Source organism: Leishmania braziliensis, chromosome 13 (assembly GCF_000002845.2).
Source record: "Leishmania braziliensis MHOM/BR/75/M2904 complete genome, chromosome 13".
Taxonomy (NCBI): Eukaryota; Euglenozoa; class Kinetoplastea; order Trypanosomatida; family Trypanosomatidae; genus Leishmania; species Leishmania braziliensis.
Window position 1 is genome coordinate 522,018 of NC_009305.2, and position 12,334 is coordinate 534,351.

At 58.4% G+C, this 12,334-nt stretch overlaps 3 protein-coding genes across 3 annotated transcripts; all 3 read right to left on the reverse strand.

Moving 5' to 3' along the window:
* Nucleotides 1–110: 110 nt before the first annotated feature.
* LBRM_13_1380 (phospholipid-transporting ATPase 1-like protein) lies at nt 111–3,404 on the reverse strand (the record flags this gene model as incomplete). The annotated part of the gene is made up of 1 exon (XM_001563228.2): nt 111–3,404. The coding sequence occupies one exon, from the start codon at nt 3,402–3,404 to the stop codon at nt 111–113; it is 3,294 nt and encodes a 1,097-aa protein (XP_001563278.2).
* Nucleotides 3,405–5,210: 1,806 nt separating this feature from the next.
* LBRM_13_1390 (hypothetical protein, unknown function) lies at nt 5,211–6,677 on the reverse strand (the record flags this gene model as incomplete). Its single annotated transcript, XM_001563229.1, has 1 exon — nt 5,211–6,677. One exon carries the CDS (start codon nt 6,675–6,677, stop codon nt 5,211–5,213), a length of 1,467 nt encoding a protein of 488 aa, XP_001563279.1.
* Nucleotides 6,678–8,913: 2,236 nt separating this feature from the next.
* Nucleotides 8,914–12,120, reverse strand: LBRM_13_1400 (phospholipid-transporting ATPase 1-like protein; the record flags this gene model as incomplete). Its single annotated transcript, XM_001563230.1, has 1 exon — nt 8,914–12,120. The coding sequence occupies one exon, from the start codon at nt 12,118–12,120 to the stop codon at nt 8,914–8,916; it is 3,207 nt and encodes a 1,068-aa protein (XP_001563280.1).
* Nucleotides 12,121–12,334: the final 214 nt, after the last annotated feature.

Below are 12,334 nucleotides of genomic sequence, written 5' to 3' on the forward strand. Positions count from 1 at the left end.
AAGGATATTCACTTGCAGTCATCTTACGGCCCAGCTCGCCTGCGTCGCTTCCCATGCCGCACCCTTCTATCCGCCCCCTCGCTTTCTCTTTAAACACCGCCGCTCGATCTTCACCGCATGCCGCCGTGTTGCACAGCATACTGCTGATCCGCGACATCTTGAAGGGTGGGAAAGAAGAGTTTGTGAAACGCCATGACGCCGAGTGTCACTACCAGCTGGGCGGATATGTAGAAGAGCAAGTAGAGCCAGTACTTGGCAGTCGACATCAGGTCGAAGGCTACGAAATAGAAGCTCGTGCTACCACCGGCAGAGGGAATGAGGGAGTAGATAATAATTAAGAGCATGAATAGAACCGCTGACAACCCTATGCCGAGAGCCTGCATCCACTGCCAGTAGTGAATCTGTAGAGCGAAGCGCACGAGGATGACGAGGATTAAGCCGCTGAACATAATCGTGCCTACCTCGTTCCCGGTGTAGCGTTGATGGGCACCGTCTTGGCGGACCAGCGTCGGGTAGGCCACATAGAAGAGAATCACCGCTGTCGTGAGTGACTCGGTCAGCCACCGCAGAAGCGTCACCAGGTTAAAGTACTCGCCACGCGACAGCGGCGTGTACAACTTCGGACGCTCCAGCAGGAGATCCTCGGGGAGGTCCTTCTCGAATATGCCCATAAAGAAGGGCGGGATACTCGTCAGGAAGACGTTGTAGAATGTGAGCACCCACCCGTCGAAGAGTGTTAGTCCCGAGAAGCCAGTGTAGAAGGCGAAGACGAACTGCGCCACCGACACGGTGATGTTCTTGTAGAAGCTGACCAGAATGCAGCTGGCGTTTCGGAAAAGCGAGTAGCGGCCGTGCACCGCGCAGAGGCGGCGCAGGTGCTTGAAGCGCGGAATCGCGTAGTCAGCAGCGAGGGCGGCCTGTGAACCTTCCAGCCCAATGATGCCCACCCCGACACGCCCCTCCTGAATCATCGACACGTCATTAGCGCCGTCACCGATGGCCAGCGTCGTCATGCCAGTCGACCTCTGGAACATGCTAACCACGTTTGCCTTCTGGATCGGCGTCAGGCGGCAGCAAATAGCGGAGTTCACTTGCTGGGAGACGCGCAGGAACTGTTCAAAGTAGTGCTCCATCGCAATGCTCAGCGCAGGGCCATCGATAACGAGGGTGCAGCGCCGCTCCTGATGGGTTCCCTTAAGCGCCAGGTGCTGCTCCACAACGTCAAGGTCGCGCCCGACGCGCTCGATTGCCTTGGGGTCCGACGGGCTCGTATGGCCAATGTCGATGTGGTCGATGAAGTCGCTGCGCGGGTCGCAGAGGGTCGACGTTGCGGCGATCGTCACAGCGGTCTCGCGCTTGTCGCCCGTGAGCATCCAAATGATCACACCGGCGCTCAAAAAGAAGGACAGCGTCTCAGGCACCTCATCCTGCAGCTTGTCCTCGATGGCGGTGGCGCCGACGAGCCGCATCTCTTTCTCCATCTCCAAGCAGACTTTGTCCACCGTAGAGCTGCGGTTGTGCAGGCTCTTGCCGGCCTCGGTGAAATTCACGAGCCACGGGTCGAGTTGCTGTCGTGTGATGTCCCTGGCGCACACAAGCAGCGTGCGCAACCCCATTAACGACATTTCCGTCAGAGTGTTGTCGATGTTGTCCATGTACTCCTGTACATCTGGGCCGCGGCTCAGTTGTGACCTGATGAAGCTGTCGGCACCCTTACTGTACAACGTAATCTTCTTCGTGTCGCTATCCTCGACGACGATGCTCATGATCTTCCGCTCTGGAGTGAATTCTAGTGTGGCGAGGATGTTGTACACCTTTTGCGTGTTGTTGCGCAGGAGAATCGTGATCGTCTTCGTCGTGCGGTAGGTGAGGCGATACCCGGCAGCAGCAGCGGTCTGGACCAGTGCGACTTCGTCCGGGGAGGTGCCTTCATAGACGATGCCGAAGTCGGCTGTGTCGTCCTCGAAGGGCTGAACCGTGTTGCACAAAGCCAGCGCTAGAAAGTACTCTTGCAGCTGCCCGAGCCCCTTCGACTCTTCCTCCTTGCGCAGTCGCGCGATGGTCTCGTCCAGTCTGTCACTTTCGATCGGAATGCCAAGAGCCTCGCCTCGCTTGAACTTCATGACATTCTCCGTCAGCGTCCCCGTCTTGTCGGTGAAGATGAAGCGCACCATCGCCAGCTGCTCGTTGAGGTTCGATGTGTTAGGCAGGCAGTGCCGCCAGCGGTTGTTCATGTACTCCATCATGTGGCAGTCCACCCGCATCCACTGCGCCTGGATCACCTTGCACATCTCAATCGTGATGAACAGAGAAATGGGCACGCAGTAGTTCAGCAAAATGAAGTAGGTCAAGTACCGGTACCCCCACAGACGCCCACCCTTGTGCATCTCGATGAAGAAGAAGAGGTACGGATGGTCCCGGTGCCTGTTGTTCCACCACACCGCCATGGAGGCGATGATGAAGAGCATGACTTGCTGGAAGATGAGGATGGCAACGATCAAGTAGTTAAGCTTTCGGTCGAGGTTTGACGACTTGAGAGGCTTCTCCTTCAAGTTTCGGAACAGCTTCGTGTCGATGCCCGCATAGACGACCATGCCCCAGACCCAATCGGTGTTGCGTAGCACGCAGCCACGGTACAGGAACTGGTTCAGCGACAGCGCGTGCTCCTCGCCATTGAGCTCCAGCAGTCCCGTCCATGACAGCAGACCTGGGTCTGGCAGGCTCGTGTGCAACACGGCAGTGCTATTCATGATCGTCTCGACTTTGCAGAGCGGCCAGGTTGCCTCCACTGCCTTGCGCGACTTTAGGCTCGTCTCGCCGTCCAGGCTGCATGTGTCAATGAACGCCTGTCCCTCCTCGACGGAGGTGGCGAACATGACGACATCGGCACGCACCTCCTCGCCGTTGGCGATGTACATGACATCACCGGGGTGGATGTCTTTGCTCTTCACCGAGACGAGTTCGCCGTTGCGCACTACCAGCGCTGCAATCGAGTTGGCGCGCTTATCCGCCATATGTCGCTTGGCGTCCTCCACACCCTCTTTGATGAGTGCCACGGTGAGCACGACGAGCAGCGGCACAACTGACGTCACCGGACTCCATGGGGATAGGCCTGGTATGAAACTGATTATCATGTGGATGAGGAAGTACACGTTGCTCACCTTCTTAAACTGGAAAAGGAGGCAGAGCGGGAGAAAAGAAATCAGCGTGTACTTCGACGTGCAAATGAAGTTCGAGGGATAGTTAAACTGTGCGTTCAACTCGGGGTTATTCATGTACACAATCACCTCCGCATCCTCGTCCACATCGGCCTCCATAACACCGCAGCAAGCCCAACTGCAGACCTTCTTTGAGAAAATGCTGGCGGGCAGGCACTTGCGCCACCACGGCCCTTGGCCGGACATGATTGCCGTCACTCCAAGATGGTATATGAGCTATAAAGGAACAAGGAAAAGGCGCACCACAGACACACGCGCAGGGACAGACGCGCGCTTGCAGCTCAGCAAACGAAAGGATGCAGCGGGGGGAGGGGAGAGGGAGGAGGAGGAGGGAGTGTAGGAGCAACAACAAGGCAGAAGATATGCGACGGGGGAAAGAAAAGCGATCCTAAGCGGCACCGCGAGCAGCACAGAAAACAGAAGACGAGAGGAGCGGCAATGGAATGAAAAGGGGGGGGTGGGGGTAGCGAGAAGGACCCTCAGAGAGAAGAGCAAAGTGCGTCAAGAAGTCTCCCTGTGTGTGTGTGCGTGGGTGTAGAGGGAGGGAGAGAGGGAGTTGCGGGCAGGAGGGAGGGGTGGACGGGAAGGGGAGAGATGCGCTGGGTTCAACTGCACGGCTGTTATTTGCAGGGACAACGCACACAAGCAAACAAAAACACAAAAAAAAAGAACTCAAAGAAGAAGCGCGGCGAGCAGCAACCAAAATAAACAAGAAGACGCAGGGCGGGGAGAGAGGGGGAGGCGGGGGCGGCACAGGGGCTCGATTTACAGAGAAAGAAGGCGAAGGAAAAAGGGAGAGGTGCTCACAAGTGAAGCAAGAGGCGCGTATATACACGCATACGTGTAACCAGGCGACGTCCTCGCCAAGTCAGCAGCAGCAATGACAACAGAGGAGCTCCTCGACGAATTCAAAAAGGCAAAACGCAGGGCAGGCACGACTGCTCACCACGCAATGTAGCAAATGATGAAGCGAAAACGGCAACGCAGTCAGCAGACGTCCTTCTCCCACCCCCCCCCCCAAAAAAAGAGGGAAACACACACACACACACAACGCGCAAAACTTGATGACGCGAAAGGCGCTGCTGCGTGTGGATAAGGGAGCGGAAGAGAGGGAGGAGGAATGCGCAGAGCTAGCACGTGAGGTTTCTGCGCGCTTATCACGGCTCGTGTGGGAGGGGGGGGGGGTGTGCGGGAGAGAGAGCACGTGTGCCAGGGTGCGACCTAAGGACGGGAACGGTGCGTGAAGACGGGTGAGGGGCGGTGAGATGCTCACCTGGAATTCAATCTGCACTGGCAAGCTTAGAGGGATCGAGTGACGCAACAAGACAACAAAGCAGAAATGGAAGTGACGGCAGTCCTTAAGTGTGCCCCTGCAACGATCGTGGCTGTGCGTTTGCGAGGAGTGGTGAAGCACAAAGAGGGGGACGGCAGCAAAATCAGAGCGAGGTGGGCGAGGCGTGATGTGCGGAGATCAAAAATGCACTGAGGAGAAGAGGGGCTCCCAGGTGTGAGAGGCGCATGGGAGAAGGCCAGCACGTTATTCTCTTTGGAGGGGGGGGGTACAGACCGCCCCCTCTGCCTCTCCGCGCAATTATGCATGCGGCACCAATTGCTTGTTTTTCTTCAGCTGGCTGGCCGTTGCTCTCGCCAGTAGCTGCGGTAATACGATGGCACGGCATTCTGCTGACATCGTCGTCCGCTTTGAGTTCACTTTCTTCTGCTTCGCTTCTCCATCACTACTAGCACTAGAGCTGTGACCACCGTCCTGATCGCCTGTTATTCATTGGGCAATGAGCTACTATCTCGCGCACCTGTGCACACCCTCAAGCGCCTACCCGAAACCGCACCAGCACACAAACTTTTTTGCGCCCATGCAGCACAGCTGGACTCTGTACGATCCCAAAGTGGCTGAAGAAACACACAAAGAAAACAAAGAAACCGCGTGCAACGGCGATGCACTCGTCCCACATCGTAGGGCAACCTTGCACAGGATCACAGCGACGTCCTCCCTGAGTGAGCGCCGCTGCGCGGCGCCGCTTCGCTTGCCGGGATCCCGAGAAGCACTTGTAGCTCGGGGTTGGCCGCATACCACGAGGCGCTCATTCCAGTCTCGGCGCATGACGCGGCGTGGTAGCCCTGCGTCACCGCTATGTGGCAGTTCTCTCTGTCGTCGTCGATCAGCACTACATCGGTGCTCAGCCACCTGGGCAGCAGAAGCGTCGACGGGTTCCGCAGCCCGCCCACAACGCCGTCGTGGTGAGAGGAGGAGGTCTGCATAGGTGGTGAAAAGACGCCGAGGCGCATGGAATTGCTAGCGTCATTTGCAACTTCAACGCCAGCGTCGTCAGTCGGCTGCTGCCGCTGCGGCTGCGGATGCGCCTGACTCCTTAGCAGACGCTGCCCCTCGTCCCGCGCGTTTCGACGCTGCTGAAGCTCTTGCAGGTGGTACAGCTTCCCCGGCCCTGCCACCGACCGCGGCAAACACACAATATCGTCGGTGCTAGTGAGATAGGAGCGCGTAGGCGGAAGAACGCGCGAGAGCAGGCACAGCACCGCCTCAGCGACGGAGAGAGACGTAGACCACTGATCGGCCGTCCCCTCTGTCAGGGAGCAGATCGCCAGCTCATGCCCTTGTCGGGTAACCGACTCGCAGAATGAGCCTAGAAAATCTGCATCCACGAACAGCGCGCGCACCTCCGCCGTCGTCGCCACCTGTACGGCACGAATCGAGATGGAGTTAAGGGGCGAGCGCAGCAACGTACCATCTAAGTCTAACACCACGAGCACAGGTGACACCACGGTGGCATAGCACGGCCCACTGCGTGGTCGCACGTCGCGGTGCAGCAGTAGCCCAGCCATGATGCAGCTTTCCCCGGTCAGCGCAGCCTCGATCTGAGAGAGTGACTGACCGCCAAGCGCCAGTGCCGGTAGCGAGAGGGCAGGGGGTTCGACAGTGGGTGGTACCGAAGTGGAGTCGAGGTACACGTCCACGGCATCGAAGAGCGCGTCAAGGGCTCCGGCAGCGCTGTCCCACCAGTTCTGTAGAGAAGATACCGTATGCGACTGCCACGACGGTGGTGTCTCATGGACCCCTGCCCTCGCGTTGTTTAGTGGGAACGATCTGAGTGCACTGTCCCTTATCGTCAGCGCGCAGGCATCGCCGCAGAGATCATCCTCTCTAGCCGTAGGGCGAAGAAGCGGGCAAAGCTGCGAGAGTTGGCCGATTAGGTGTTCGGCAGGACTGCGTTCCTGTCGCGGTCTCAAACGCTGCTCCTCTTCGTCCACCGTCTCAGCAGCAGTACCTCGGCGCCCCATCCATCGCGTGCCGTGGGTGTTCCGGTAGCCTCCAACGTCGGCAGCCGCCGTCTCGCCAAGAATCAGCTCCGCCACGAAGCGGTACCATTGGTGCGCCTGCTCAAGCAAGGTCGCCTTGTCGGACGCCGCGCACGTCCCGCTCATGACCTCCGCAGAGGTAGCATCTGCAAAATGGAACCTGCTGGTGCGCAATCCGCCCCACCCCACGCAGGCAGACACACGCGTAACGTCACAGGGGCTGAAAAGGACAGTCAGCAGCAGAGCGCACTCTGGCGCGAAGGCTGAGCTGAGGGGGCACCTTGCAGGCAATATAGACACCGTGGCGGCGGAAGACGAATGCCAGTTTCGAGTGCAGCCTAACTAGATGGAGAAGGACTACGTGTGTGTGTGTGTGTGTGTGTGTGTGTGTGTGCGTGCCTACCAAGAGCAGCTCGGTTTGCTGTAGTGCTTGTGGTGGTGCTCACGGACACGGTTTAGTGCCTCCGCCCGCTGAGACACAAACACATCGCCCACCCCCCCCACATGCATCCATACGACGCGAGAATACTCGGGGGAGATGAGGAGGAGGCATCCCCCAGACGAGCAGAAAAGAGAGTCACACCATTGCCATGAGAAGTGTACACGTCGAGACTGGCGCCATCACGCAGGCCCAAGAAGGCGCGCGACATACACGCGTGCGCCCCATGCAGAGGCACGCACAAATCATCTCCACATACCGTCACGCACGCCCAATCGCGAAGGTGTCGGGCAATGTGAAGAGAGGCGCGTAAGAAGCGCCAGAAAGCGGTAAGCGGGATGGAATGAACTACACGGCGCGCGCGACTGACTCTTCCCCATTCCCTTCGCACTGCAGCTCATTTATTGGATTCCCTCGTCGACGCGGACGAGACGCAACAGAGCACAAATACGACCTCTTTCTTCTTTCATTCCAGCGTGCCCATCCGCTGCCAGGCAGCACACGAGCCCAGCCCACCACGCGGCCCCCCTCGGCCTGTCACAGGGCCATCGCCAGGTGCGCGGCAGCGGTGGGCCCGCGCTGCAGAAAGGCGCACGCCCAGTGGCCGGCGAGCACGGCTCCTGCCTCGCGCTCTGCCCACCCGCCGCCTCGCGGCCGCGACTACCATATGCCGACCGCCACCCGGCACGTCCCTCGGGGTGGCCCAGGCTCGCCACACCAAGTAGGCAGCAGGGGCCAGACGAGATACGCTCCAGTCGCCTTGGCGCTTCGCCCCATCATGTGATGGGCACAGGCGTGCTCACTGCTGCAGGTCGCTCCCGCGCAACGCTATCCAGGACCCGACGGCTGGCATCTGTAGCGGCGCATCGCTCTGCCCTCCCCACGTCGCGTAGGTGCGCGACTCTGTCACCACATGAAGTGGCTCGGCATTGGCAGGTGTGTGGGCAACTGGGCTTCCCCGCAAGAGAGTGGTGTGATGTGGACCCGCGGTAGACCACGCGCTGAGGTGGTCGGCATCTCCCTTCCTCCTCATGAGGAAGTCCGCAGAGGACATTCGAACCACGCAAAAGAAAAAAAAGAAAAGAAACGAAAGATGAAAAATGCGTCTTCCTCTCGGAGGGCGGGGGCGGGGCCCTTAATTTTTCTCTTTTTTTTGTGTGTGTGCGGCGTTTGTTTGTCGTTTTCTCGGTGCGCCTCTGTGCGTGCGTGCGTGCCTGTGCGTGTCTCCGTTGTCCCCCGCGCTGCTGTTCTTCGCGCAGACGCGGAGTAGTTCGCCCAAAGTTGGCGTCTGTCTTGCCCTGCAGAGCGGGCTCGTGCGCTGTGCGTCTCCGACACTCTGTGCCGGAAGATCGCGTGCAGTTCTGCGAGAAAAAGGCAAACGCACATGCAAGAATAAGAAACAAAATAACAACAATAGTAAACTGCAAAGCACACGCACACGCACGCACACGCACACGCACACACACACACACACACACGCACACACATGTGCGTGCGGAAGCGAGAAGCAGATTGAGGCGGGCTCCACCAACTCACCCTCAGATGCGGAGCAGGTGAAGGAAAGGAGGTGGGAACTCCACCCTCAACTCCAGAGCCCCCAGGCACGCACAGACACGCCTATAGGCGGGACACGCACACAGTCACGTGACGAGTCGATGAAGGGAAAGGGAGGCGAGAAGAGGAAGGGGGGGGGGAGCTCGAGGAGAATGCGGCTTTCCGTCAAAGCACGCACATGCGTATAAACAACTGTCGCCGCTGCTGTGGATGCGCCTCACCCCTCACTAAGTAGCCACAAAGCAGGCAACCCACAGACAAGGATATTCACTCGCAGTCATCCTACGGCCCAGCTCGCCTGCGTCGCTTCCCATGCCGCACCCTTCTCTCCGCCCCCTCGCTTTCTCCTTAAACACCGCCGCTCGATCCTCACCGCATGCCGCCGTGTTGCACAGCATACTGCTGCTCCGCGACATCTTGAAGGGTGGGAAAGAAGAGCTTCTGAAACGCCATGACGCCGAGTGTCACTACCAGCTGGGCGGATATGTAGAAGAGCAAGTAGAGCCAGTACTTGGCAGTCGACATCAGGTCGAAGGCTACGAAATAGAAGCTCGTGCTACCACCGGCAGAGGGAATGAGGGAGTAGATAATAATTAAGAGCATGAATAGAACCGCTGACAACCCTATGCCGAGAGCCTGTATCCACTGCCAGTAGCGAATCTGTAGAGCGAAGCGCACGAGGATGACGAGGATTAAGCCGCTGAACATAATCGTGCCTACCTCGTTCCCGGCGTAGCGTTGATGGGCACCGTCTTGGCGGACCAGCGTCGGGTAGGCCACATAGAAGAGAATCACCGCTGTCGTGAGTGACTCGGTCAGCCACCGCAGAAGCGTCACCAGGTTAAAGTACTCGCCACGCGACAGCGGCGTGTACAACTTCGGACGCTCCAGCAGGAGATCCTCGGGGAGGTCCTTCTCGAATATGCCCATAAAGAAGGGCGGGATACTCGTCAGGAAGACGTTGTAGAATGCGAGCACCCACCCGTCGAAGAGTGTTAGTCCCGAGAAGCCAGTGTAGAAGGCGAAGACAAACTGCACCACCGACACGGTGATGTTCTTGTAGAAGCTGACCAGAATGCAGCTGGCGTTTCGGAAAAGCGAGTAGCGGCCGTGCACCGCGCAGAGGCGGCGCAGGTGCTTGAAGCGCGGAATCGCGTAGTCAGCAGCGAGGGCGGCCTGTGAACCTTCCAGCCCAATGATGCCCACCCCGACACGCCCCTCCTGAATCATCGACACGTCATTAGCGCCGTCACCGATGGCCAGCGTCGTCATGCCAGTCGACCTCTGGAACATGCTAACCACGTTTGCTTTCTGGATCGGCGTCAGGCGGCAGCAAATAGCGGAGTTCACTTGCTGGGAGACGCGCAGGAACTGTTCAAAGTAGTGCTCCATCGCAATGCTCAGCGCAGGGCCATCGATAACGAGGGTGCAGCGCCGCTCCTGATGGGTTCCCTTAAGCGCCAGGTGCTGCTCCACAACGTCAAGGTCGCGCCCGACGCGCTCGATTGCCTTGGGGTCCGACGGGCTCGTATGGCCAATGTCGATGTGGTCGATGAAGTCGTTGCGCGGGTCGCAGAGGGTCGACGTTGCGGCGATCGTCACAGCGGTCTCGCGCTTGTCGCCCGTGAGCATCCAAATGACCACACCGGTGCTCAAAAAGAAGGACAGCGTCTCAGGCACCTCATCCTGCAGCTTGTCCTCGATGGCGGTGGCGCCGACGAGCCGCATCTCTTTCTCCATCTCCAAGCAGACTTTGTCCACCGTAGAGCTGCGGTTGTGCAGGCTCTTGCCGGCCTCGGTGAAATTCACGAGCCACGGGTCGAGTTGCTGTCGTGTGATGTCCCTGGCGCACACAAGCAGCGTGCGCAACCCCATTAACGACATTTCCGTCAGAGTGTTGTCGATGTTGTCCATGTGCTCCTGTACATCTGGGCCGCGGCTCAGTTGTGACCTGATGAAGCTGTCGGCACCCTTACTGTACAACGTAATCTTCTTCGTGTCGCTATCCTCGACGACGATGCTCATGATCTTCCGCTCTGGAGTGAATTCTAGTGTGGCGAGGATGTTGTACACCTTTTGCGTGTTGTTGTGCAGGAGAATCGTGATCGTCTTCGTCGTGCGGTAGGTGAGGCGATACCCGGCAGCAGCAGCGGTCTGGACCAGTGCGACTTCGTCCGGGGAGGTGCCTTCATAGACGATGCCGAAGTCGGCTGTGTCGTCCTCGAAGGGCTGAACCGTGTTGCACAAAGCCAGCGCTAGAAAGTACTCTTGCAGCTGCCCGAGCCCCTTCGACTCTTCCTCCTTGCGCAGTCGCGCGATGGTCTCGTCCAGTCTGTCACTTTCGATCGGAATGCCAAGAGCCTCGCCTCGCTTGAACTTCATGACATTCTCCGTCAGCGTCCCCGTCTTGTCGGTGAAGATGAAGCGCACCATCGCCAGCTGCTCGTTGAGGTTCGATGTGTTAGGCAGGCAGTGCCGCCAGCGGTTGTTCATGTACTCCATCATGTGGCAGTCCACCCGCATCCACTGCGCCTGGATCACCTTGCACAGCTCAATCGTGACGAACAGAGAAATGGGCACGCAGTAGCTCAGCAAAATGAAGTAGGTCAAGTACCGGTACCCCCACAGACGCCCACCCTTGTGCATCTCGATGAAGAAGAAGAGGTACGGATGGTCCCGGTGCCTGTTGTTCCACCACACCGCCATGGAGGCGATGATGAAGAGCATGACTTGCTGGAAGATGAGGATGGCAATGATCAAGTAGTTAAGCTTTCGGTCGAGGTTTGACGACTTGAGAGGCTTCTCCTTCAAGTTGCGGAACAGCTTCGTGTCGATGCCCGCATAGACGACCATGCCCCAGACCCAATCGGTGTTGCGTAGCACGCAGCCACGGTACAGGAACTGGTTCAGCGACAGCGCGTGCTCCTCGCCATTGAGCTCCAGCAGTCCCGTCCATGACAGCAGACCTGGGTCTGGCAGGCTCGTGTGCAACACGGCAGTGCTATTCATGATCGTCTCGACTTTGCAGAGCGGCCAGGTTGCCTCCACTGCCTTGCGCGACTTTAGGCTCGTCTCGCCGTCCAGGCTGCATGTGTCAATGAACGCCTGTCCCTCCTCGACGGAGGTGGCGAACATGACGACATCGGCACGCACCTCCTCGCCGTTGGCGATGTACATGACATCACCGGGGTGGATGTCTTTGCTCTTCACCGAGACGAGTTCGCCGTTGCGCACTACCAGCGCTGCAATCGAGTTGGCGCGCTTATCCGCCATATGTCGCTTGGCGTCCTCCACACCCTCTTTGATGAGTGCCACGGTGAGCACGACGAGCAGCGGCACAGCTGACGTCGCCGGACTCCATGGGGATAGGCCTGGTATGAAACTGATTATCATGTTGATGAGGAAGTACACGTTGCTCACCTTCTTAAACTGGAAAAGAAGGCAGAGCGGGAGAAAAGAAATCAGCGTGTACTTCGACGTGCAAATGAAGTTCGAGGGATAGTTAAACTGTGCGTTCAACTCGGGGTTATTCATGTACACAATCACCTCCGCATCCTCGTCCACATCGGCCTCCATAACACTGCAGCAAGCCCAACTGCAGACCTTCTTTGAGAAAATGCTGGCGGGCAGGCACTTGCGCCACCACGGCCCTTGGCCGGACATGATTGCCGTCACTCCAAGATGGTATATGAGCTATAAAGGAACAAGGAAAAGGCGCACCACAGACACAAGGGCAGGGACAGACGCGCGCTTGCAGCTCAGCAAACCTAAAAGGCAGCGGGGGGAGGGG